This window comes from Bufo bufo, chromosome 2 (assembly GCF_905171765.1).
Source record: "Bufo bufo chromosome 2, aBufBuf1.1, whole genome shotgun sequence".
Taxonomy (NCBI): domain Eukaryota; kingdom Metazoa; phylum Chordata; class Amphibia; order Anura; family Bufonidae; genus Bufo; species Bufo bufo.
The window spans coordinates 630,633,082-630,656,647 of NC_053390.1; the positions used below are offsets into that span (position 1 = coordinate 630,633,082).

The following is a 23,566-nucleotide window of genomic DNA, read 5'->3' on the forward strand; positions in this document are numbered from 1 at the left end:
ATTAAAAATTTTGCTGTCTCTAGTCAACTTTCCTACTTGATTGCTAGAATTAGCGAAGTTGACGAATATGGAGCTAAAACGAAGATGGAGAATACATTGTTATCTTCGTTTTGAGGAATATGACGAATACATTTGTCATATTCGTCATCTTCGCTAATTCTAGATATCAAACCAATAGGAAAGTTACCTTAAGTTAAAATCGCAATACGCGATTATTTATATCGCATATTAATCGCGATAACTAGAATAATGACAAATATTCGATTTTGACTAATTTGAGACGAATATTCAAGCGAATATTCGCGAATTTCGTCAAAATCGAATATGGCACCTCTCGCTCATCACTAGATTAGATATTGATTAGATAACAGAAAATCCTGCATTCACAATAGGTGATATCAAAGCTTATGTACCCCCTCCTGACCTCTGCACAGGTAAAGAGTATGCCTGGAAAAATCTCCCATTGAAGTCAATAAGTTCTCTCCAGGCTATTGTGGCTGAGGGCTGTAATTATGTACTGATACATTCCCTTTCAGAGAACCAATATCTAGCTAAAACTGATTCTCGGCATTCATTTGTGTGTATGTCAATTCATTTTAGAGTATATTTATCCAAAGCAAATACACTATGTGTACAATAAACTTTAAAACTGTAGGTATTTGGTTTACCTATGTACTCCTCACACAATGTTCTTTTCATAGTTCTTAAAGTCAGGTCCAAACATTTGGACATATTCCAAATGGTTTAAAGATAGAAATAGTGCAAAATAAAACAAAAGAGGTTCCACATGTGTTAACCTAGATTTTCCTATGCCTATACTCTGTGATCTTTTACTTTGTATTACAATATACAGTTAGGAGTTGACTACCAAATAGATGCAATAAAGGCCAGCTATGCCCATTTAGAGAATTTTTCTCAAGGGCCAAGTAGTCTGAATAAAACTCACATCCATTGTTGACCTCACAGATGCATTAGTTATATTAGTTATATACATTAGATCTCACTAGTAGAAATCGATTATTCCAAACATGATAACCGGTCATGATAGATGAACAGTAATTAAAGAATGTGCTTCATATAAGCATAAGACTCTTTTAAAAAGTTACTGTACTTTCAAGCAATTTCATTTCATAGAGAAGGATGTAAACAGCAAATTTCATAAATTCATTAAAAAAATATACCTGCATCAACCTGAAAAATGAAGCTGTAAATTCATGGCTGTCACGAACTAGCAGATGTGAACCCACTGTGCCACATGTCCTACCTCCTCTAAGGGCGTTGTCTAAGTGAACCCCTCGATCTTTACAGTACCCCTGATGGTGGGAATAGACTTTCCTGAGGGTGAACACCAGGTAACTACCTCTTGAGGAGGATAGGCACACAAGGCAGCTGGTCCAGATGGACCAGGAGGTGCCTGAGAAAGGTACCAGAGGTACAGGTGTTGTCAGGAACAACAGTGCAGGACCGGAGGATGAGGCAGAGGCAAAGTAAGACAGGCAATAGGTCAGGGCAGGCGGCACAGGTACAGGTCAGGCAATCCGGGTCAGCAACAGGAGAGCCAAGGCAAGTAGGCAGGGATCAAACAGGTAGCAGAGTCCAGGAACACAAGTACAAGTTAGGAACACAGGATTACAAGCATATATCAGGAACCTTAGCAGGACACAAGGACCTTGACACTGAGGCATCTGGGAAGGGGGCTGAGCCACTTATATATGTGCAGGGAGGCTAGGATTGGTTGGGGAGGTCACATGATCCATCCCATAAAACACAGGAAGTGACGCGCGCCAGCCCTTAAGGAAATGCTGCAGGAAACAAGCAACTAGCATGCTGTGGCCAGGGCTGAAAGGAAACACTAGCAGCAGATAACCGCTGAACACGGAGCCTGGGACTGCGGCGGTAAGCAGGGGAACAGCGACGCACAGCAGCTGCTGTTACAATGGCCACTGGAGGTCTCACTTCCACTTAATTAGCAGTCAACTTCCTTTTGTATGGCAAGATCCCTCCTTAATAACAGAGACACAGAATATGGCAGAGAGGATATGGGGGGTTGTTACAGCTAGCTGAGATCCTGAGCATGATAAAAGGACTGCTTCTATACTGGGCCTCCTGACTTTCTTTAAGTGTGATCTCTCCCTCCTTATCTGTTCCGTGAGCTCCAAAGCTGAAAACAAACATAGTGGGAAATATGGGAAAGGATGTCACTACAATACATTACTGGCAGATTCCACAGAAGGGAGATGTTCCCTGCTTGTAAGAGAAATGCATCTAGCTATGCAGCTAAAGAGGGGGATAATTAGGCTGAAGCAGGCTTTAGAGAAGCCGAAAAAAAGACATATTCCTTAACAGTTTTGATTGAACAAAAAAGCACAGACACTATGCAAACTTTTTTTTGAAAACTCAGGCACACTTTAAGAAAATGGACTGTAATAATTTTCATAATGTTTTATAATACATGATAGAAAGTTCCTGTCTCTTCTTTTACAAATATTAAAGAGCAGAAGAAATATGCTAGACAGTATAGAAAGACAGTATAGAAAACAGTGTTACATTCTTTACAATAACATACATTTTAAGGGGATATTTTAGTCACATACATTTAGAGCATATCTGTAAATATGTGATATGTGGGAGCCCCAACAATGGGATCTCCACTTATCAAGAGAATGGGGATCGGATATTTTAGGTGGCCCCATAGAAATGAATGGAGGGTGGCTGTGCATGCGCAGTGCGCCCTCCACCACTTTCCCTGCTCTGTTCTCAGTGTAGGTGTGGGTCCCACCTATCATACATGTTAAGGGGATATTTTAGTCACATACGATATGCCCCCATTGTCTGTGATGGGAACACCCCTTTAAGAAGCTTTACTATTTGCTTAATAAGATGGTGTTGGGCCCCTTTTTGAAGTTGCACAAGCTACATATATGATATGTCCATCTGAGTAAAAAAAGAGACTGGGATAGAAACATACAAATCAGTATTCCTTCCAAAAGGAAAAGAAAACTGAGTGTCCCACACCAGCAAACAGCTCTTTTGGAATGAAAACTAATTTGCACATGGTTGCATATCTTTAAGGCTCTGGGGAAAATATTCAAATTAGCTTTCCTTCCAAGAGGATTAGAAAGTTAAACCTCTCTTATGTCAGCATATGTGCTAATTTCCATATGCTTTTCCCAGAAAACCAGAGGAGCATTTCCGGGCCTACAATACTACTCATGCATACTAGGCACTCTCCATAAAGAGAAAGAGTACCCCCCCCCCCCCCATAAACCCAATAAAGGCCTCTCAGCTAGCTAAGCCAATTTTCTTTGCTCTGATAAAGGGTAATTACTCAGAAAGAGCTGTTGGAGCTTGGGGCCCGTGACTCCCCTTCCTTTCCTCTCTTCTCTTCCCCTATCATTTGTCGCATGCATGTTGATTGATGTCTTATATGTTTATTTTATTAGAATGTCAGTGTGGTGCTGAGTATAATACAGAATCTGTGCCTTTACAGTGCATTATGCCTACACAGTAAATGTTTACATGTAGTATTATTGTACTGTATTCCAGCCTGCGCTGTGTCACAGTTTAACATTTGTTTGTCCTGATGACTGATTGTGAATTTAAAAAAAAGCTGTTTGCTGGTGTGAGACAGTCTTCTTTTCTTTTTTAGAAGGAATACTGATTTGCATGTTTCTGTTCCATAGTCTCTCTCTCGATCAGAATTAACATTTTGTGAAAAATTTGGGATGAATTCCAAATAAATAGAATCAATTTGCTCATCTCTATTATGCATTTAATTTATGTAATACAGCTGATAAAAATAATTTCTATTGTTTGTGGTCCCACTTACTTTTCTGGGTTTTCTACTTCTTCAGTAACAAAATTGAGGTAAAACCTAAAAATTAAAAATTAAAAGAGATAAAACATAGGTAAAGTCAATTATGAGGATGTTTCAAAGCCTATACAATTTAGACTTGATTTACACATAAATATGTGAAATAATTTTTTATATTCATTCATACACTCAATGGATAAAATGAGGCACAATTTATTTCATTGTGATCCAGTAGTGGTCTCATAAGAACTTGATCACTAACTGCATTTACAGTAGTTATGCTGTCAATATGGTCCTTTAAATAGTCATATGTTACATGTAAAATAAATGGCCATAACTTTGTGACTTTGGCTGATAAAAGGGTAATATGTGCATTATACTATGGGGTACTGTGGCTAACAGATGTGATTTCTGACAATCTCTGTACAGAGATGTAGAATTTCATGACCCTATCTGAGATACACAAAATATGTCCCTGTCCTAAAGAGATCACCTTGTCGTTGGCGGACAGGCACAAATCATTTTGTACAAAATGTATTTGCCAAGAATCTCACATTTATAACATAGCATTAGCATTAGTACATTTTCTATAGTGAGTATGTGTCACGGCCACGGTTTTGGCCGTGACTCCTTGGGAGCCGCATACTGTTGCCCGCGGTTTTGGGTTGTAGTGTCAACCGCAGCTTGAGGCATAAGGTTGTTAGCTTCAAGTGCGGTTGCCGCGGACAACAGCTATGTGTGCGGTTCCCTCAGAGTTGTGTGCGCGTTTGTAAGCACTTTTGTATGTCTGTGTGCACTTTGTTTATGTTTGGTGTGCACTGACATTTTCCCTGCACTGTGGCTGTCCGTGGCAACGTTTGGTGGTATGAAGTACATGTGGTGGCAGTGTCCCGGCCTTCGGGCTGACTCCCAGGACACGCTTGCCACCGATGTCGTTGCCTGCGGCAACAGCCACAGTGTGTTTGTTGTTTGGACACTTCCCCTTTAAGTTATGTTTTCCCTTCTGTGGTTTTGGAAAGGTTAACTCCCTTTCAGTGTGTGTGAGTCACGGGGTGTGTCTGATTGTTGGGTGTGGCCTCTTGGCCCTATAAAGCCTCAGTTGTAGGCAGTAGCCAGAGAGGGTGTTTCAGCCATGCTGGCTGTAGACATCCTCCTGGTTACTTACCAACTGCCAGTGGGGGCCTACCTTCTGGTCATAAGCTAAATATATGTCCTTTGGTGTCTGGAAGATGTGTTTGGTTTTATGTTTCTTTATTGCACCTGTGGTCCTGGGTTCCCGTGTGTTGTGTGTTTGTGTGCTGAGTCCTGCTGTCGGTGGGCAGTACATCCACATGGGTTCCAGGCTTGGTTGTCTGTGGTAGGTCTCTGCTATGTTTGTGACAAGTACCTGCCATTGCCATAGGTTGCATATGTTTCCCCTTGCTTGCAGCTTGGCCAGTGAGACACCTGTTCCTCCGGATCCAGAAGGAACAGGATGTCTTACTCTGACTCCTAGCCTAGGGACCGGCGGAGGTCGAGTAGGGATCCGAGGTTCCTGCGCATGGGTCCTCCTACCTTCAAGGTCGGCCCATGCAGGTAGGAGTTAGGGTCAGGTTAGGGACGCTGTAGGAGGTGACCTGCTCCCTAATCCTGTTTGTCCTGGTCAAGCAGCGACCATCATCCTTCGGCACACGGCTGAGGGTTTCCACCATCCTCAGCCGTGACAGTATGGCACTATTGTATTTACTTTATTATTTGTGTTTGCAGAGTGCTGTTGCATTGCGTTTTTTTTTTTACTCAGAAATGTTAGATTGCTTCAAAACTCGACATGCAGTTATGTCTCAGGCAGATGTGTAAATGATTACTGGTGTGGTCTGATTAGACACTTAGTCTTGCCACAAGGGGGCATAAAAATGCTTCCCCTGCTACCCTATAAAAAGTTCTCATATGTTAATTTTGAGTAGTGTGCCTCTTGGAAAGAGATTGTTGACTGCTAGTCATGACTCTATGACACACTCAAAGACATTTTATCTAGTTTGCAGACTTTGAAACGGGGCACATTATTGGACTCAAATAAACAAAATTACCGTTTTGATGAATTGCCCACCATCTACGCCACTCTGAACTAGCTGTTAGGAGATGTTGGGAGCAGTGGTTACATGAGGACATGGCCAAAGGCAAACAGAGTCTGGATGACCCAAACAGACCACCAGTAGTGAGAATTGTTTGATCTGCCGACAAACACAAATAGCACAAATAGTGGTTTCTAGAGACAGCTGTAACTTTCATTATGTACCTACTGTATGTCTCTGCCTGGACCATTTCTAGGTTCCTAGGAGATTTGGTGTCATGGTGCCAACTACCTATCCTGCAATTGACAGCCAGCCACCTTCATTTGTAGTGGAGTCATGAATGTGAAACCTGGACTGTTATGTATTTGAACCATATTATATTTAGCAACGATTCCAGTTTCTGTTTGAGATCCAATCATAGTAAGGTTAGAGTATGGAGTTTTTGTGGTGAGCTCTAAAATCCTGCCTTTTCTGTGATCTAGGCCTTCTCAGTCGCCAGATTTCTTTGCCAATAAAACAGTTGAGGGACTAACTTGGACGCTTGCTTCGGCAACCTACGAGTGTACCTATGAGTACAGGATCTACAGGCTCAACTGTAACATCTGTGGGCAAATGACCTGCAGGTTACCATACGGAACCTGTATGCCTTGATGCCCAGTAACAGCTCATCTTGTATCCAGGCTAGAGACAACCCAACAGGGTACTAGAGCCTCCTTTCAAAACGTACTGTATCTCGTTGCTATAATATTTTAATCTCTTATGTATATCATTATTACATTCACACAAATAAAGTTTCATTCCATTCCAGCAACTCCTTCTTGGTTCGTTATTTTTATTTTTTTTATGAGGGTGAAAGATCTTTTTTTACAAAGCCCAGTACCCTTCTAAATCATGTAGTGTTACCCATGCCAAAATAAACTTAAACTATTAGTCCCTGTCATGTGTATTGGTTACTATTCTCTTGCGATCTGCTTTCTGCATAGATCTAAATGGGCAGTTCTCCCACGATACCATGTGAACTCTGAATGAGTGTAGTTCCCATAAGCACACTGCATCTCCCCCTGAGCTACAGACACCGCCTTGACTGATACCTCTGTTGGAATCTCCCTGTATAGTGCTGTTTTCATTGGTAGATCTCATGGATATTTCTTTGTGTATGCTTGGATGCTCTGACACAGCCAAGTGGCAATTACTGAATTCAGGGCACAGTGAGATAGCATATTGGTCTTCTCTGCACATGCTTGCCCTGAAGATGGCGAAATGTACGTACATGCAGTTTTTTTTTCAAAGACAGTGATTGTATTGGAAGAAAGGGAGGGTGAACTGAGCATGCAAATTGACAGTTAAGTGCACAGAGGTTGGGCCCAAGCCGCTCTGCCCACCTTTGCTTCTTCTGCTTCCTCTCCTTTTTGATTGGCAGAGCTAGGTTGCTGCATAGTCATCTTACTGGCCCTGTGTATTAAGAAAGAGAGGGAGGGACTGGCTGAGAAGCAGGAGGAGCAAGGGCGCACAGAGTGGCTTGGGCCCAACCAAAGTACATTTAAATGCTTATTTCCATATGGATTAAAAGTATGAATGAAGCAGCTGATGCTGAAGTTACCGAGCCCTACATGGCATTGTGTCTGATTTAACAGTGAATTTCATGGGGACAGATTCCCTTTAATTTCTTATTTAGGTTATATGTTATGTTTTTCTATTATATGAACGTTTAAAATGTGTCCTAAAAAGGTTCTAAAAAAATGACAAAAATTGTTGTTAATTTAAAAATGGGCTTTTAGCAGTTAAACCGCTATCAGATGCTTCTGCATTATGGTATTTATTAATTTCTAGAGTGTATTCTTCTCAGTCTTTTACTTATAATTCATTTCATGTCCATTGTGATATTTGGCTTGGTATTTGTTTTCATTCTATGTGTGCTCTATATTTTTCATTTCATTTTCCTCAAGGCCGGTACAATATCAGTACAATATCCATTACATTATCAGCAGCTAAAACTACTGGTCTTTACTTTCACAAAGCTCGTATTAATTTCAGATCATTGATGACTCAGTCTAAAACAAATGTCAGCATTATCTAAGTTCAGAAATGCCTGCAGAAATTAGAAAGTCGGGATTTCTTAAGTCATCTCTAAAATACAGTGTCCAGTGTCTGAATATGGGAAGTCGCACAATGTTGTAGAATTTGTGCTAGTTGAATGTCTCCCTTAAATCTAATAGAAATGGGATTTCTTGTTTCATTCTGTGTAAAATGTAGCAGGTTGAACAAGCTTTGATGAAAATTAATTTTATGCAAATTGGTATTTTAATAGGAGTCAGATTAAATTTCAGTCCATTTCCCTGGCACCATTTTGCTGCCCACAATGCTATTATATCATAGTCTGACTAGTAATTAGTGTATTGTTTCATTCTAGTTAATGTAACGTTTCCTTAGGTTGGATATGAAGAAAAATAATTCCATGATAAGGACTAATCATTTTTAAATTTGAAACTGAAAGATTTCCTTTGAACACTATTTTTCAGTTTACCTATAGAATGAATACATTTCTATATACATTGCAATTCTTTTCTTAATATTGTTCCCAAGCTACAGAGAAGGCATATATTCACAATTCTGGAGTCTTTAAAGCTATAATATTCCAATGTTCTTTGTTCAATGTTTGTAAAGTACCTTTCCTGACATTTCAGTTTTAGTAACTTGCATTTCCCATGTAATGCCATTTCTGGAACATCTATTGTTATGACTCTATGTTGTGCCATTTCTGTATTATTACTGCTAGAAGTTTTGAATGAATTACTAGCAGTTTAAAATGAAGGTCCAGATGGGTGATACTAGTTAGGGGTGTGCCCCGGAACAATCTGAAACAGGCAGCACTGATTGGATAGTGGCAGATTGCCTCTTTAAGAGGCAACAGCTTATGCTCTCCATTGGCTTGAAAGGCATCCAACTTCCCCGGCTGAAGACTCCTCAGGTGGCAGCAGCTTTCTCTGCCGCACACTCTCCAATTTGATTGACAGGGTCAGGCGTGACAAGGTTTACATTGACTGGGCCTGTCAATAAAAATGCGTAGTTTGCGGCAATTGCAGAGAGCTAAGCCTCAATGTGTAAAGGCTTATTTACATATATTAAGACAACATTTTTCTCAGCAATGCAGGCACATATGAACATGGGACCAACACAGATGCCTTCATCTGCCAAGCACACATGTAACAGGTCAGCCTGTTTCATAAATACAAATTGTCTAACAGATACCCTTGGGACATGATGACAAAGTAAAGTAGCCAAGCTAAATTTCCATCCGTAGACACCTTTTTCAGGGTGTTTGCTCCTCATCAGTACTGAGTAGGATCCTGGCTGGCTAAGTGTGATGCCTTGAATGTAGCTTTGGCAGGGTACTGGCTCTCCTCAAAGAGACCAGTCCTGTATGGAGACTTATTAGCAATGCTCCATGGGAAAACAATATACAAAGAGGTATCTCCCAAGGAAAGAGAACCACCTCGCTAGCACCACTTAATGGAAGTGGCTCCTTATGAGTCAAAATCCAACTTTTTAACAAGCCTTGGGAAATGACAAGGGAACATAGCCAAGCAAGATATCCATCAGTGGACAGCTGTTTCAGGGTGCCTGCCCCTTATCAGTATGGAGTAGGATTCGGGCTGACTGAGTACAATGCTTTGGGAGATACCTCTTTGCATATCATTTTTTCTGTAGTGCATGTTCAATATCGGTAGGTCTATGCCAACAACCAACTATAATTTAGAATTTAGCTTTTAAACCCTATAGATCTTGAAACGTTTTATATTATAGTATATGAACTATTCCCGATTTCAGCTTGCTATACACTGGCAAGGCTCTTTTGACAAATTCAAACACCCTCCAGTCGTCTCTCTCTTTTTCTCTAGTTAGATGATAATTACATGCTGTGATATAGTAAAAAGGAGCTATTTTCTGACATATTTTAATGCGATTTTATACTTCTACCTACTCTCATTATTTTTCTAACATGTGTTAACCTTGTGTTGCCTGTGGATGTGGCATCAAATCCATCACATCTGAAAACAAATTTGTTACATTTTGCTATGTTATTAAGAAACGGTGTGTTAAGCATCTGACAGATTACATTATACGACTGCAGACAGCTTGATAGCTGGTTCCAACCATCAGTTCACTTGATTTAAAGAGTATGCAGCAAGAATAAAGAGATGCATGTAAGAAGATTTGTATTATAAATAGAACTGGGAAATTTGTAAAAGCTATGTCAATTTAATCTAGTGTCTCGCTTTCTAAATTCTATGTTGTATTTGTTTTCTACTTTTCTTAGTTTATAAAGTTTTTTATCACTCAAGAGATGATTTCTGTCAGTTTTTGTATGTAATATTTTTTTCATTTACCATATGTTTCAATACACTATTATCTTTTTAGATATAGCACTATTACTATTATTTTAGATACAGCACAATGAATGTGTCTGAAAACCCGAAATCAACAATAATGAGGGATGTCCACACATACAGTACTTTTCATTATATGGTGTATTCATTCTTGAAACAAAAGGGAGTTACAGCCTCTATTGTAGTCTATAGCAGTATTGTCTATTCTGTTGGTTATTATCGGAAAGCTACTAGCATGCTGATTGCCATATTTCTAACGCTATGTTTCCACTGAGTCCACAGTGCACATTCAGAATATATGCCTGGAACTGCTTTTGGTGCATACACCAAACATCAATTGACTTCTGTGGATTGGATGCTAAACACTCCAAAATGGTATCAATCAAAACTACATGAGCTCTCACACACCTGCATAGAAATAACTATAAGAAAGTTAGGAGGAAAGGGAGGCAGAAAATGGAGATGAAATGAAAAACATATATTTTCCAAAGTTTTTTTTTTACCCCAGTATTAAAACACCAAAAACAAACGATATAAAAATGTGGTATCATTGTTGGTGTTGAGCGAATCTAAGTGTCCGAAGTGGACTTCGATCTGAATTTCAGGGGAAACTTGATTTGCCGCAAAGTTAAATTTCCTCATGCTTTATGTTAACGTTAACTAATTGATTTTCCCTGAAATGGGGTAAAGAAAAAAATCATACTTACCTCATCCATTGAGCGTGAAGAGCCTGCCACCACCATCTTGATTAAAGATCCCGTGTGAAATCTCATGCGTGGTGATATATGACATCACCACGCCGACAGACTGAGGAAGTCAGCATGCGCTGCACAAAATTTCACTCTGGATCTTCAATCAAGATGGCAGCGGACTGCTCTTCACGATCAAAAGGATGAGGTAAGTATGAATTTGTTTTATTTTAATATAGACCTTAATATTATTGTCAGATGCCACAATCATCAATGAACACCGCATCTGAGGGGTACAATAACAGGGTGCGGTGCAATCCCCTTTCCCCATCATTGCACCCACTACTTACAATGAAATACGCTTCATGATGAAGTAATTCGTCATGAAGCAAATTTCAAGAACTTCATTCATCTCTAATCATTATAATCTTACTGACTGGCAGACTGAAGGTAACAGATCAGTTTTAACATATAGGGAAGCAGTATTTTGCTTTTCAAATTCCACCCCATTTAGATTTTTTTTCATACTTCCAACTACATTGTATACAATAATAAATGGTGGCACTAGAAATTACAACTTGTCATGCAAAAACTCATACAACTATGTGAATGAAAAAATAAAAAATAAAAATTCTGGGTTTGGGAATGCAGGGTGTATAAAATGAAATGCAAAAATGGAAAATCGGCATGTCAGAAAGGGATTAATTAGAGGCATGATTTTGTCTTGACCTATGCATATATCTATCTACTTACCATAGTAAAGGACGAACATTGGCCGGGACGTTTCGCAAACGCGCGTTCATGATGAAATGTTCGCGAACGGCGCGTTCGCTGCGGGCCCCTTGCACTTTAATGGCAGGCGAACCTGAAAAACCTTCAGGTCATATTTTCAGCCACCAAATACTTACTAGAAGTGCACAATTAGTCCCACAACATGGAAAGTGACATACCAGGGGGGGAAACAATGGCAAACATTCCCACAAAAAAATATGTATTTTAATTAGGGGCCATTTTTATGTGTCTTAAAGGGAAAATCTCAAAAATGTGCCCTGCTGGAGCCTAGAATTTTTTTTATTTTAGGCCACGGGAGTACAGGCCCCAAAAATTAGGCATTTACCTGACAGAAAAGAACAAGTGATTATTTGGCTGGAGGTATATTATACGGTTACTGAATAGCTATTTTACTGTAGGACAGTACAGGCCCCAAAAATTAGGCATTCACCTGACAGAAAAGAACAAGCAATTATGTGGCTGGAGGTACATTAGGCGGTCACTGGATAACAATTTTACTGTAGGCCAGAACAGGCCCCAAAATTTAGGCATTCACCTGAAAGAAAAGAACAAGTGATTATGTGGCTGGAGGTATAATAGATGGTCACTGGATAACTATTTTACTGTTGGCCAGTACACGAGTACTCCACTGGCCTACAGTAAAATTGTTATTCAGTGACCGCTTAATGTACCTCTAGCCACATAATCACTTGTTCTTTTCTGTCAGATGAATGCCTAATTTTTGGGGACTGTACTGGCCTACAGTAAAATAGCTATCCAGTAACCGTCTAATATACCTCCAGCCACATAATCACTTGATCTTTTCTTTCCCGTTAATGCCTAATGTTTGAGGCCTGTAGTCTAGTGGCATACAGTAACATTTTTATCCATTGACTGCATAATGTACCTCGAGCCACACAATCAAAACTTTTTTTATGTCAGGTTAATGCCTAATTTTTAGGGCCCGTACTCCCGTCACTGTTGTAAAATAAAAAATTTCTAGGCTCCGACAGGGCACATTTCAGAGAATTTCCCTTTAAGACGCTTAAAAATGTCCCCTGATTAAGACACATAATTTTTGCTGGAATTTTTGTCATTGATCCCCCTCTAGTATGTCACTGTCCATGTTGTGGGACTATTTGTGCACTTCTACTAAGTATTAGGTGGCTGAAAATATGAGCTAAAGGTTTTTCAGGTTCGCCTGCCATTAAAGTAAATGGGGCCCGCCGCGAACTTGTGGTTGGCGAACATTTGATCACGTTCGCGAACCGTCCTGGCCGATGTTTGTCAATCACTATTAGGCATTCAACTGACAGAAAAGAACAAGTGATTATGTGGCTGAATGTATATTAGACGGTCACTGGATAACTATTTTAGTGTAGGATAGTATAGGCCCCAAAAATTAGGCATTCACCTGACAGAAAAGAACAAGTGACTATGTGGCTGGAGGTACATTAGGCGGTCAATAGATAACAATTTTACTTTCCCATTTGCACTAAATTGGAAGCTGTGGAGCGCCCTTGCTCCTGCTCATCGCCCAGGAGAATGTCGTCCTTGGTCTCCTTCCCCCAGCCACGGACAAAACCAGGGATCCCCAGAAAAGTTTAAAGCCTGCTCTTCTTGCTCCTCCTCCTACTTCTCCTCCCCCCAGGCACCATCCTCCTCTTCAGACTCCTGCTGACTTGTCTCGGATGGAGTAGTCCACCCTGGGAATTCATTCAGCATTGCAAATTCCTCATCTTCCAGCTCCTGCTCCTCGACGGCTTGATCAATGACACAACGCAATGCACGCTCCAGAAAGAAGATGTAAGGTACGATGTCACTGTTAGTGATGAGCGGCCTAGGCAATATTCGAATTCGCCATATTTCACAAATTTTTGGCCGAATATTCGCCATTAATTTTCAAATTTGAGAATTCGTTATCTCCAGTCATTGTTTATATTTGCAATAAATTCATGATAAATTCACAATAAATTAGCGGTTAGAATATTCAACACTATTCGCGAATATGAATATATAGCACTATATTCGAAATATTCGCGAATTATCGAAGTGGCGATATTCTCGATTAAAATTAGCGATTCGAATATTTGCGCTCAACACTACTCTGGCTGCAACTGACCAGTTAGGTGATCTCATCAAATGTCCACAGAAGTCTGCATGCGTCGCACATGAGAAGCCACTGGCGCGGTGAAAATAAACCAAGCTCACCAGAACTTGTCCTGCTGCAGAGTTCGTACAGGTAGTCATTAACTGCTGGAGTAGCCTATAAAGCATATACAAGGTGGAGTTAGCCTTCCTGCAGAAGTGGTAGCTGCAAATACAGTGAAGGAGTTTAAGCATGCATGGGATAGGCATAAGGCCATCCTTCATATAAGATAGGGCCAGGGACTATTAACCACCTCCGGACCGCCTAACGCAGGATCGCGTTCCGGAGGTGGCAGCCCTGCGCACAGTCACGCATATACGCGTCATCTCGCGAGACGCGAGATTTCCTGTGAACGCGCGCACACAGGCGCGCGCGCTCACAGGAACGGAAGGTAAGAGAGTTGATCTCCAGCCTGCCAGCGGCGATCGTTCGCTGGCAGGCTGGAGATGTGTTTTTTTTAACCCCTAACAGGTATATTAGACGCTGTTTTTATAACAGCGTCTAATATACCTGCTACCTGGTCCTCTGGTGGTCCCCTTTGTTTGGATCGACCACCAGAGGACACAGGTAGCTCAGTAAAGTAGCACCAAGCACCACTACACTACACTACACCCCCCCCCCCGTCACTTATTAACCCCTTATTAGCCCCTGATCACCCCTAATCACCCCTGATCACCCCATATAGACTCCCTGATCACCCCCCTGTCATTGATTACCCCCCTGTCATTGATCAACCCCCTGTAAAGCTCCATTCAGACGTCCGCATGATTTTTACGGATCCACTGATAGATGGATCGGATCCGCAAAACGCATCCGGACGTCTGAATGAAGCCTTACAGGGGCGTGATCAATGACTGTGGTGATCACCCCATATAGACTCCCTGATCACCCCCCTGTCATTGATTACCCCCCTGTCATTGATTACCCCCCTGTAAAGCTCCATTCAGACGTCCGCATGATTTTTACGGATCCACTGATAGATGGATCGGATCCGCAAAACGCATCCGGACGTCTGAATGAAGCCTTACAGGGGCATGATCAATGACTGTGGTGATCACCCCATATAGACTCCCTGATCACCCCCCTGTAAAGCTCCATTCAGATGTCCGCATGATTTTTACGGATGCACTGATACATGGATCGGATCCGCAAAACGCATCCGGTCGTCTGAATGAAGCCTTACAGGGGCATGATCAATGACTGTGGTGATCACCCCCCTGTCATTGATTACCCCCCTGTAAAGCTCCATTCAGATGTCCGCATGATTTTTACGGATGCACTGATAGATGGATCGGATCCGCAAAACGCATCCGGACGTCTGAATGAAGCCTTACAGGGGCATGATCAATGACTGTGGTGATCACCCCATATAGACTCCCTGATCACCCCCCTGTCATTGATTACCCCCCTGTCATTGATTACCCCCCTGTAAAGCTCCATTCAGACGTCCGCATGATTTTTACGGATGCACTGATAGATGGATCGGATCCGCAAAACGCATCCGGACGTCTGAATGAAGCCTTACAGGGGCGTGATCAATGACTGTGGTGATCACCCCATATAGACTCCCTGATCACCCCCCTGTCATTGATTACCCCCCTGTAAAGCTCCATTCAGACGTCCGCATGATTTTTACGGATGCACTGATAGATGGATCGGATCCGCAAAACGCATCCGGACGTCTGAATGAAGCCTTACAGGGGCGTGATCAATGACTGTGGTGATCACCCCATATAGACTCCCTGATCACCCCCCTGTCATTGATTACCCCCCTGTCATTGATTACCCCCCTGTAAAGCTCCATTCAGATGTCCGCATGATTTTTACGGATGCACTGATAGATGGATCGGATCCGCAAAACGCATCCGGACGTCTGAATGAAGCCTTACACGGGCGTGATCAATGACTGTGGTTATCACCCCATATAGACTCCCTGATCACCCCCCTGTCATTGATCACCCCCCTGTCATTGATCACCCCCCTGTCATTGATCAACCCCCCTGTCATTGATCAACCCCCCTGTCATTGATCACCCCTCTGTAAGGCTCCATTCAGATATTTTTTTGGCCCAAGTTAGCGGAATTTTTTTTTTTTTTTTCTTACAAAGTCTCATATTCCACTAACTTGTGTCAAAAAATAAAATCTCACATGAACTCACCATACCCCTCACGGAATCCAAATGCGTAAAATTTTTTAGACATTTATATTCCAGACTTCTTCTCACGCTTTAGGGCCCCTAGAATGCCAGGGCAGTATAAATACCCCACATGTGACCCCATTTCGGAAAGAAGACACCCCCAGGTATTCCGTGAGGGGCATATTGAGTCCATGAAAGATTGAAATTTTTGTCCCAAGTTAGCGGAACGGGAGACTTTGTGAGAAAAAAATAAAAAATATCAATTTCCGCTAACTTGTGCCAAAAAAAAAAAATTTCTATGAACTCGCCATGCCCCTCATTGAATACCTTGGGGTGTCTTCTTTCCAAAATGGGGTCACATGTGGGGTATTTATACTGCCCTGGCATTCTAGGGGCCCCAAAGCGTGAGAAGAAGTCTGGTATCCAAATGTCTAAAAATGCCCTCCTAAAAGGAATTTGGGCACCTTTGCCCACCTAGGCTGCAAAAAAGTGTCACACATGTGGTATCTCCGTATTCAGGAGACGTTGGGGAATGTGTTTTGGGGTGTCATTTTACATATACCCATGCTGGGTGAGAGAAATATCTTGGTCAAATGCCAACTTTGTATAAAAAAATGGGAAAAGTTGTCTTTTGCCAAGATATTTCTCTCACCCAGCATGGGTATATGTAAAATGACACCCCAAAACACATTCCCCAACTTCTCCTGAATACGGCGATACCACATGTGTGACACTTTTTTGCAGCCTAGGTGGGCAAAGGGGCCCATATTCCAAAGAGCACCTTTAGGATTTCACAGGTCATTTACCTACTTACCACACATTAGGGCCCCTGGAAAATGCCAGGGCAGTATAACTACCCCACAAGTGACCCCATTTTGGAAAGAAGACACCCCAAGGTATTCCGTGAGGGGCATGGCGAGTTCCTAGAATTTTTTATTTTTTGTCACAAGTTAGTGGAAAATGCTTATTTTTTTTTTTTTTTTTTTTTCATACAAAGTCTCATATTCCACTAACTTGTGACAAAAAATAAAAAGTTCCATGAACTCACTATGCCCATCAGCGAATACCTTGGGGTCTCTTCTTTCCAAAATGGGGTCACTTGTGGGGTAGTTATACTGCCCTGGCATTCTAGGGGCCCAAATGTGTGGTAAGGAGTTTGAAATCAAATTCTGTAAAAAATGACCTTTGAAATCCGAAAGGTGCTCTTTTGAATATGGGCCCCTTTGCCCACCTAGGCTGCAAAAAAGTGTCACACATCTGGTATCTCCGTAATCGGGAGAAGTTGGGGAATGTGTTTTGGGGTGTCATTTTACATATACCCATGCTGGGTGAGAGAAATATCTTGGCAAAAGACAACTTTTCCCATTTTTTTATACAAAGTTGGCATTTGACCAAGATATTTATCTCACCCAGCATGGGTATATGTAAAAAGACACCCCAAAACACATTCCTCAACTTCTCCTGAGTACGGAGATACCAGATGTGTGACACTTTTTTGCAGCCTAGGGGGGCAAAGGGGCCCACATTCCAAAGAGCACCTTTCGGATTTCACAGGTCATTTACCTACTTACCACACATTTGGGCCCCTAGAATGCCAGGGCAGTATAACTACCCCACAAGTGACCCCATTTTGGAAAGAAGAGACCCCAAGGTATTCGCTGATGGGCATAGTGAGTTCATGGAAGTTTTTATTTTTTGTCACAAGTTTGTGGAATATGAGACTTTGTATGAAAAAAAAAAAAAAAAAAAAAAATCATCATTTTCCACTAACTTGTGACAAAAAATAAAAAATTCTAGGAACTCGCCATGCCCCTCACGGAATACCTTGGGGTGTCTTCTTTCCAAAATGGGGTCACTTGTGGGGTAGTTATACTGCCCTGGTATTCTAGGGGCCCAAATGTGTGGTAAGGAGTTTGAAATCAAATTCAGGAAAAAATGAGGAGTGAAATCCGAAAGGTGCTCTTTGGAATATGGGCCCCTTTGCCCACCTAGGCTGCAAAAAAGCGTCACACATCTGGTATCCCCGTACTCAGGAGAAGTTGAGGAATGTGTTTTGGGGTGTCTTTTTACATATACCCATACTGGGTGAGATAAATATCTTGGTCAAATGACAACTTTGTATAAAAAAATGGGAAAAGTTGTCTTTTGCCAAGATATTTCTCTCACCCAGCATGGGTATATATAAAATGACACCCCAAAACACATTCCCCACCTTCTCCTGAGTACGGAGATACCAGATGTGTGACACTTTTTTGCAGCCTAGGTGGGCAAAGGGGCCCATATTCCAAAGAGCACCTTTCGGATTTCACAGGTCATTTTTTACTGAATTTGATTTCAAACTCCTTACCACACATTTGGGCCCCTAGAATGCCAGGGCAGTATAACTACCCCACAAGTGACCCCATTTTGGAAAGAAGAGACCCCAAGGTATTCGCTGATGGGCATAGTGAGTTCATAGAACTTTTTATTTTTTGTCACAAGTTAGTGGAATATGAGACTTTGTAAGAAAAAAAAAAAAAAAAAAAAAAATCATCATTTTCCGCTAACTTGTGACAAAAAATAAAAAGTTCTATGAACTCACTATGCCCATCAGCGAATACCTTAGGGTGTGTACTTTCAGAAATGGGGTCATTTGTGGGGTGTTTGTACTGTCTGGGCATTGTAGAACCTCAGGAAACATGACAGGTGCTCAGAAAGTCAGAGCGGCTTCAAAAAGCGGAAATTCACATTTTTGTACCATAGTTTGTAAACGCTATAACTTTTACCCAAACCATTTTTTTTTTACCCAAACATTTTTTTTTTATCAAAGACATGTAGAACTATAAATTTAGAGCAAAATTTCTATATGGATCTCGTTTTTTTTTGCAAAATTTTACAACTGAAAGTGAAAAATGTCATTTTTTTGCAAAAAAATCGTTAAATTTCGATTAATAACAAAAAAAGTAAAAATGTCAGCAGCAATGAAATACCACCAAATGAAAGCTCTATTAGTGAGAAGAAAAGGAGGTAAAATTAATTTGGGTGGTAAGTTGCATGACCGAGCAATAAACGGTGAAAGTAGTGTAGGTCAGAAGTGTAAAAAGTGGCCTGGTCTTTCAGGGTGTTTAAGCACTGGGGGCTGAGGTGGTTAATAGGATTCAGATATATTGGGCAGACTAGATGGGCCAAATGGTTCTTATCTGCCGACACATTCTATGTTTCTATGTTTCTAAGTTCCAGCGCGTCGGGCAGGTGTCACGGCTGAACGTCAGCAAAACGAGCAATGGCCGTGTAAGATCTTATAAAATGGCCAAAGATTTTCCTGGCCTGCCTATCAGAACTTTTGATATTAAAGAGATTCCATCAAATAAGGCCAAACATAGGTATCTGAATAGGAACCTTGAAAAGAGAAGCCATGTTGGTCTGAAGTGATATTTTTCAAAAGGGTATTCTAAATTCAAACCTTTTGGACTTAGAATCAATAACCAAAGATTAGATTTAGGTGAAGGCTTTTGTTTTTGAGACATAAGATTGTTTACCCAAGTCTGTTTTTGTGAGAAGGAGGTTTCCCAAGGTCTAATGAAAAGTATTTACCTAGATAAGACAATGTAGTAGAAATGTGCTGAGTTTTGATGATTCTCAGTGAATAGAAAAAGACTCTCATTTTCTTTGCAGTTTTTATATTAATCAATGTATGAGTGGATTTAGATTTTTAGATCATCAATTTAAATATGTGTGTTTTATATATAAGCCATCTTAGAACCATTGAAACTGATTTCTGAAAGCTGACATTTTGGTATAGTATAACCTTACCTATCTTTTATAGGATAATTAATTAATATAATATATATCTATATATAGTCAATTAACCATACATTGTGTATAGTATCTGTTTTGGAATAAGATTGGGGTGTACCTGCAGCATCATCCTGAAAATTAATCCACTACAGGGAGATTGAAAATATACTGGTGAAAACACGGTATTATCTCCAAGGAATTTAATTCAGTTCTAGAGCGGTATGGTTGATTTTATATATATATATATATATATATATATATATATATATATATATATATATATATGTGTATATATATATATATATATATATATATATATACAGTACAGACCAAAAGTTTGGACACACCTTCTCATTCAAAGAGTTTTCTTTATTTTCATGACTATGAAAATTGTAGATTCACACTGAAGGTATCAAAACTATGAATTAACACATGTGGAATTATATACATAACAAACAAGTGTGAAACAACTGAAAATATGTCATATTCTAGGTTCTTCAAAGTAGCCATCTTTTGCTTTGATTACTGCTTTGCACGCTCTTGGCATTCTCTTGATGAGCTTCAAGAGGTAGTCCCCTGAAATGGTTTTCACTTCACAGGTGTGCCCTGTCAGGTTTAATAAGTGGGATTTCTTGCCTTATAAATGGGGTAGGGACCGACAGTTGCGTTGAGGAGAAGTCAGGTGGATACACAGCTGATAGTCCTACTGAATAGACTGTTAGAATTTGTATTATGGCAAGAAACAAGCAGCTAAGTAAAGAAAAACGAGTGGCCATCATTACTTTAAGAAATGAAGGTCAGTCAGTCAGCCGAAAAATTGGGAAAACTTTGAAAGTAAGGGCTATTTGACCATGAAGGAGAGTGATGGGGTGCTGCGCCAGATGACCTGGACTCCACAGTCACTGGACCTGAACCCAATCGAGATGGTTTGGGGTGAGCTGGACTGCAGAGTGAAGGTAAAAGGGCCAACAAGTGCTAAGCATCTCTGGGAACTCCTTCAAGACTGTTGGAAGACCATTTCAGGTGACTACCTATTGAAGCTCATCAAGAGAATGCCAAGAGTGTGCAAAGCAGTAATCAAAGCAAAAGGTGGCTACTTTGAAGAACCTAGAATATGACATATTTTCAGTTGTTTCACACTTGTTTATGTATATAATTCCACATGTGTTAATTCATAGTTTTGATGCCTTCATAGTCATGAAAATAAAGAAAACTCTTTGAATGAGAAGGTGTGTCCAAACTTTTGGTCTGTACTGTATATATATTATATATCTGTATAGATAAAAGATAAACCAGATTTGGGTTTAATCAGACATTTGTCGGCTGAGAGAAATCGAGTATCAAATTAATTTAAAATATAATTGAAGGGTATTGTTATAATAAGGCATAATTGTGTACAAATATACTCTCAATTATTTTTTACTTTCTTACTATTTTGCATATCATTGATTGAATTTCAATTGTCACCAATTTGATTATATATATTATTTTGCACTAAAAATTGTATTAATAAATTACATATATATTTTGTCTGTAACTGGGTTTTGTCTTCAATTCAACGCAGATCACGAGCTTTTTTCAGCTTGATATTTATGATATTAGATTAGAATCTCCTTCATTACAGATTCTAATTTATTCACATAAATAATATAGACTGTCAATCGGAGACAGCATAAATATTCCGACATGCCGCAAGATGTCCTAGATGCCGGGGTATTCAGCAACAAATCGCTGCACGACTAAGTTCAGGACGTGTGCCTTGCATGGCACGTGTGTCATTTTGCCCTGTTTCAGTGCGCTCAGAAGATTGGCATTGTTGTCGCACACCACTGTACCAACTGTCAAATTGAGCGGGGTTAGTCACTGATCGGCCTGTGACCGCAGAGCTGAAAGCAGTGCAGGACCAGTGTGGCTCTTGGCTTCCAGGCACAACACTCGCAGCACAGCATGGCAACGTCTCACCTGGCACTTCAAATAGATTCTGGGGAGCTTGGGGGTGCAGCGGAAGAGGTGGTAGCAGTGGAAAAGAAGAAGTCAGCCGAGGAGGAGACGGAGGATGGAGTAGGAGGAGGAGAAGAAGAGCAGGCCTACATGCAATCCGTGGCAGTAACACCAAATCCACATGGGTGCCACAGGTTACATGCTTGATGGCCGCCAGAAGGTTCACCCAGTGGGCAGTAAAAGTTATGTCACTTCCATTCCCGTGTTTGCTAGACCACGTGTCTGTAATCAGATGAAATTTGGCACCGACACTGTGTGCCAGAGATATATTCAATTGCCGCTTAATGTGGCCATATAGCTCTGAGATGCCTTTCTGGGAGAAATATTTTCTTCTGGGGACTTTCCATTGTGGTGTGCCAATGGCCGCAAATTTTCTAAAGGCCTCCGAGTCTACCAGTTTATATGGCAGTAGTTGACGGGCTAGCAGTTCCGACAAGCCAGCGGTCAGCCATTGAGCAAGAGGGTTATCCGGCTTCATCAACTTTTTACGCTCAAACATTTGGGCCACGGTAGCCTGCCTTCTGCCAGATGAACGCGATGATGGCACGGTGGAAGGTGGAGTGGAGGACAAATGGGAGGAGAGAGGAGAAGAAGAAGAGGCAGGACATGGAGCGCTGGGACTGTGGCTTTGTGGGTTCTGATGGTGTTGCTCCACTGGGCTCGGTGATCGGAGGCTAGATGCCTTCTTAAGGTGGTCGTCCCTAGGTGAGTGTTGGGCTTACCGCGACTTATGTGTTGACAGCACAGAATGCAGATGGCAACACTATTGTCAGCAGCTGACACGTTAAAAAAGCCCACACTGCGGAGCCATGTGACGGCGTCCTGGGAGCAAAAGATGTGACCGTGCATGGTGGATGGGTCTCTCCAAATACATTTGCAGTCTGCTTTTTGCCTCCTGTGCACTGCAAGTTCTGCCTGCATCTCCTCCTTCTCCTCCCTATCTGCTGCTCTGTCTCTCCCTCTGAACTTCCCTTCTCTTCCTCTCTCATAGGCACCCACGTGATGTCCATCGACGCGCCATCATCGTCACCTTCACCACCACTGAAATTAGAGATCTCGGAGTAGGCAGCAACAGCGGGGACCACCCTCCTTGGGCTGATCTGGGTACAGTCGTCAAACCGCTGGGAGCCAGCCGTTGCTACCTCCTCTTCCTTATCCGATGCCAAGAATGGCTGACCATTGGTAGGTCTGGGAAAAAATGGGAAAATAATTCCTCTGACTCAAGTGGAGGTGCTATAATGGTGGTGGTGTCTTTGCGCGTGCACACAGCAGATAGTGAGGAGGGTGCAGATACAAAGGATGAGGAGGGTGCAGAAGCGGAAGGCTGAGTGAGCCACTCAACCAACTCTGGTGTGTCCTTTGAAGTAATTGCATGCACCTTCTCTAACTTCCCACTTAGGCACCGGCCTGGTGCACCTGCCCAACCTCTACCACCCCTGCGGAACGGCCTGCCTCTTCCTCTGCCTGTCATTTTCAAAATGACCCTGTGCCAAATTCCCTACAGAAGAGCAGTATTTGTGGAAGCTGGCATATCAAACTCCTTAATCAGTATTTTGTGGAAGCAGGTGTATAGCAGGCCTCAATCAATATTTTGTGGAAGCAGGCATATCATACCCTTCAATCAGTATTTTGTGGAAGCAGGTATATCGCAGGCCTCAATCAGTATTTGGTGAAAGCTGGTATATCAATCCCCTTAATCAGTATTTTGCGGAAGCACGTGTATCAAAGGCCTCAATTAATATTTGGTGGAAGCTGGTATATCAAACCCCTTAATCAGTATTTTGTGAAA

The 23,566-nt window shown here is 41.3% G+C and overlaps 1 protein-coding gene across 1 annotated transcript in view; it reads right to left on the reverse strand.

Annotated features, from left to right (window-relative positions):
* Positions 1–23,566, reverse strand: part of SLC7A11 (solute carrier family 7 member 11) — a 363,535-nt gene that overhangs the window by 200,891 nt on the left and 139,078 nt on the right. The window contains exon 6 of the mRNA XM_040418452.1: positions 3,830–3,874. Coding sequence (XP_040274386.1) covers positions 3,830–3,874 — 45 coding nt within the window. The remainder of the gene's footprint in view (positions 1–3,829; positions 3,875–23,566) is intronic.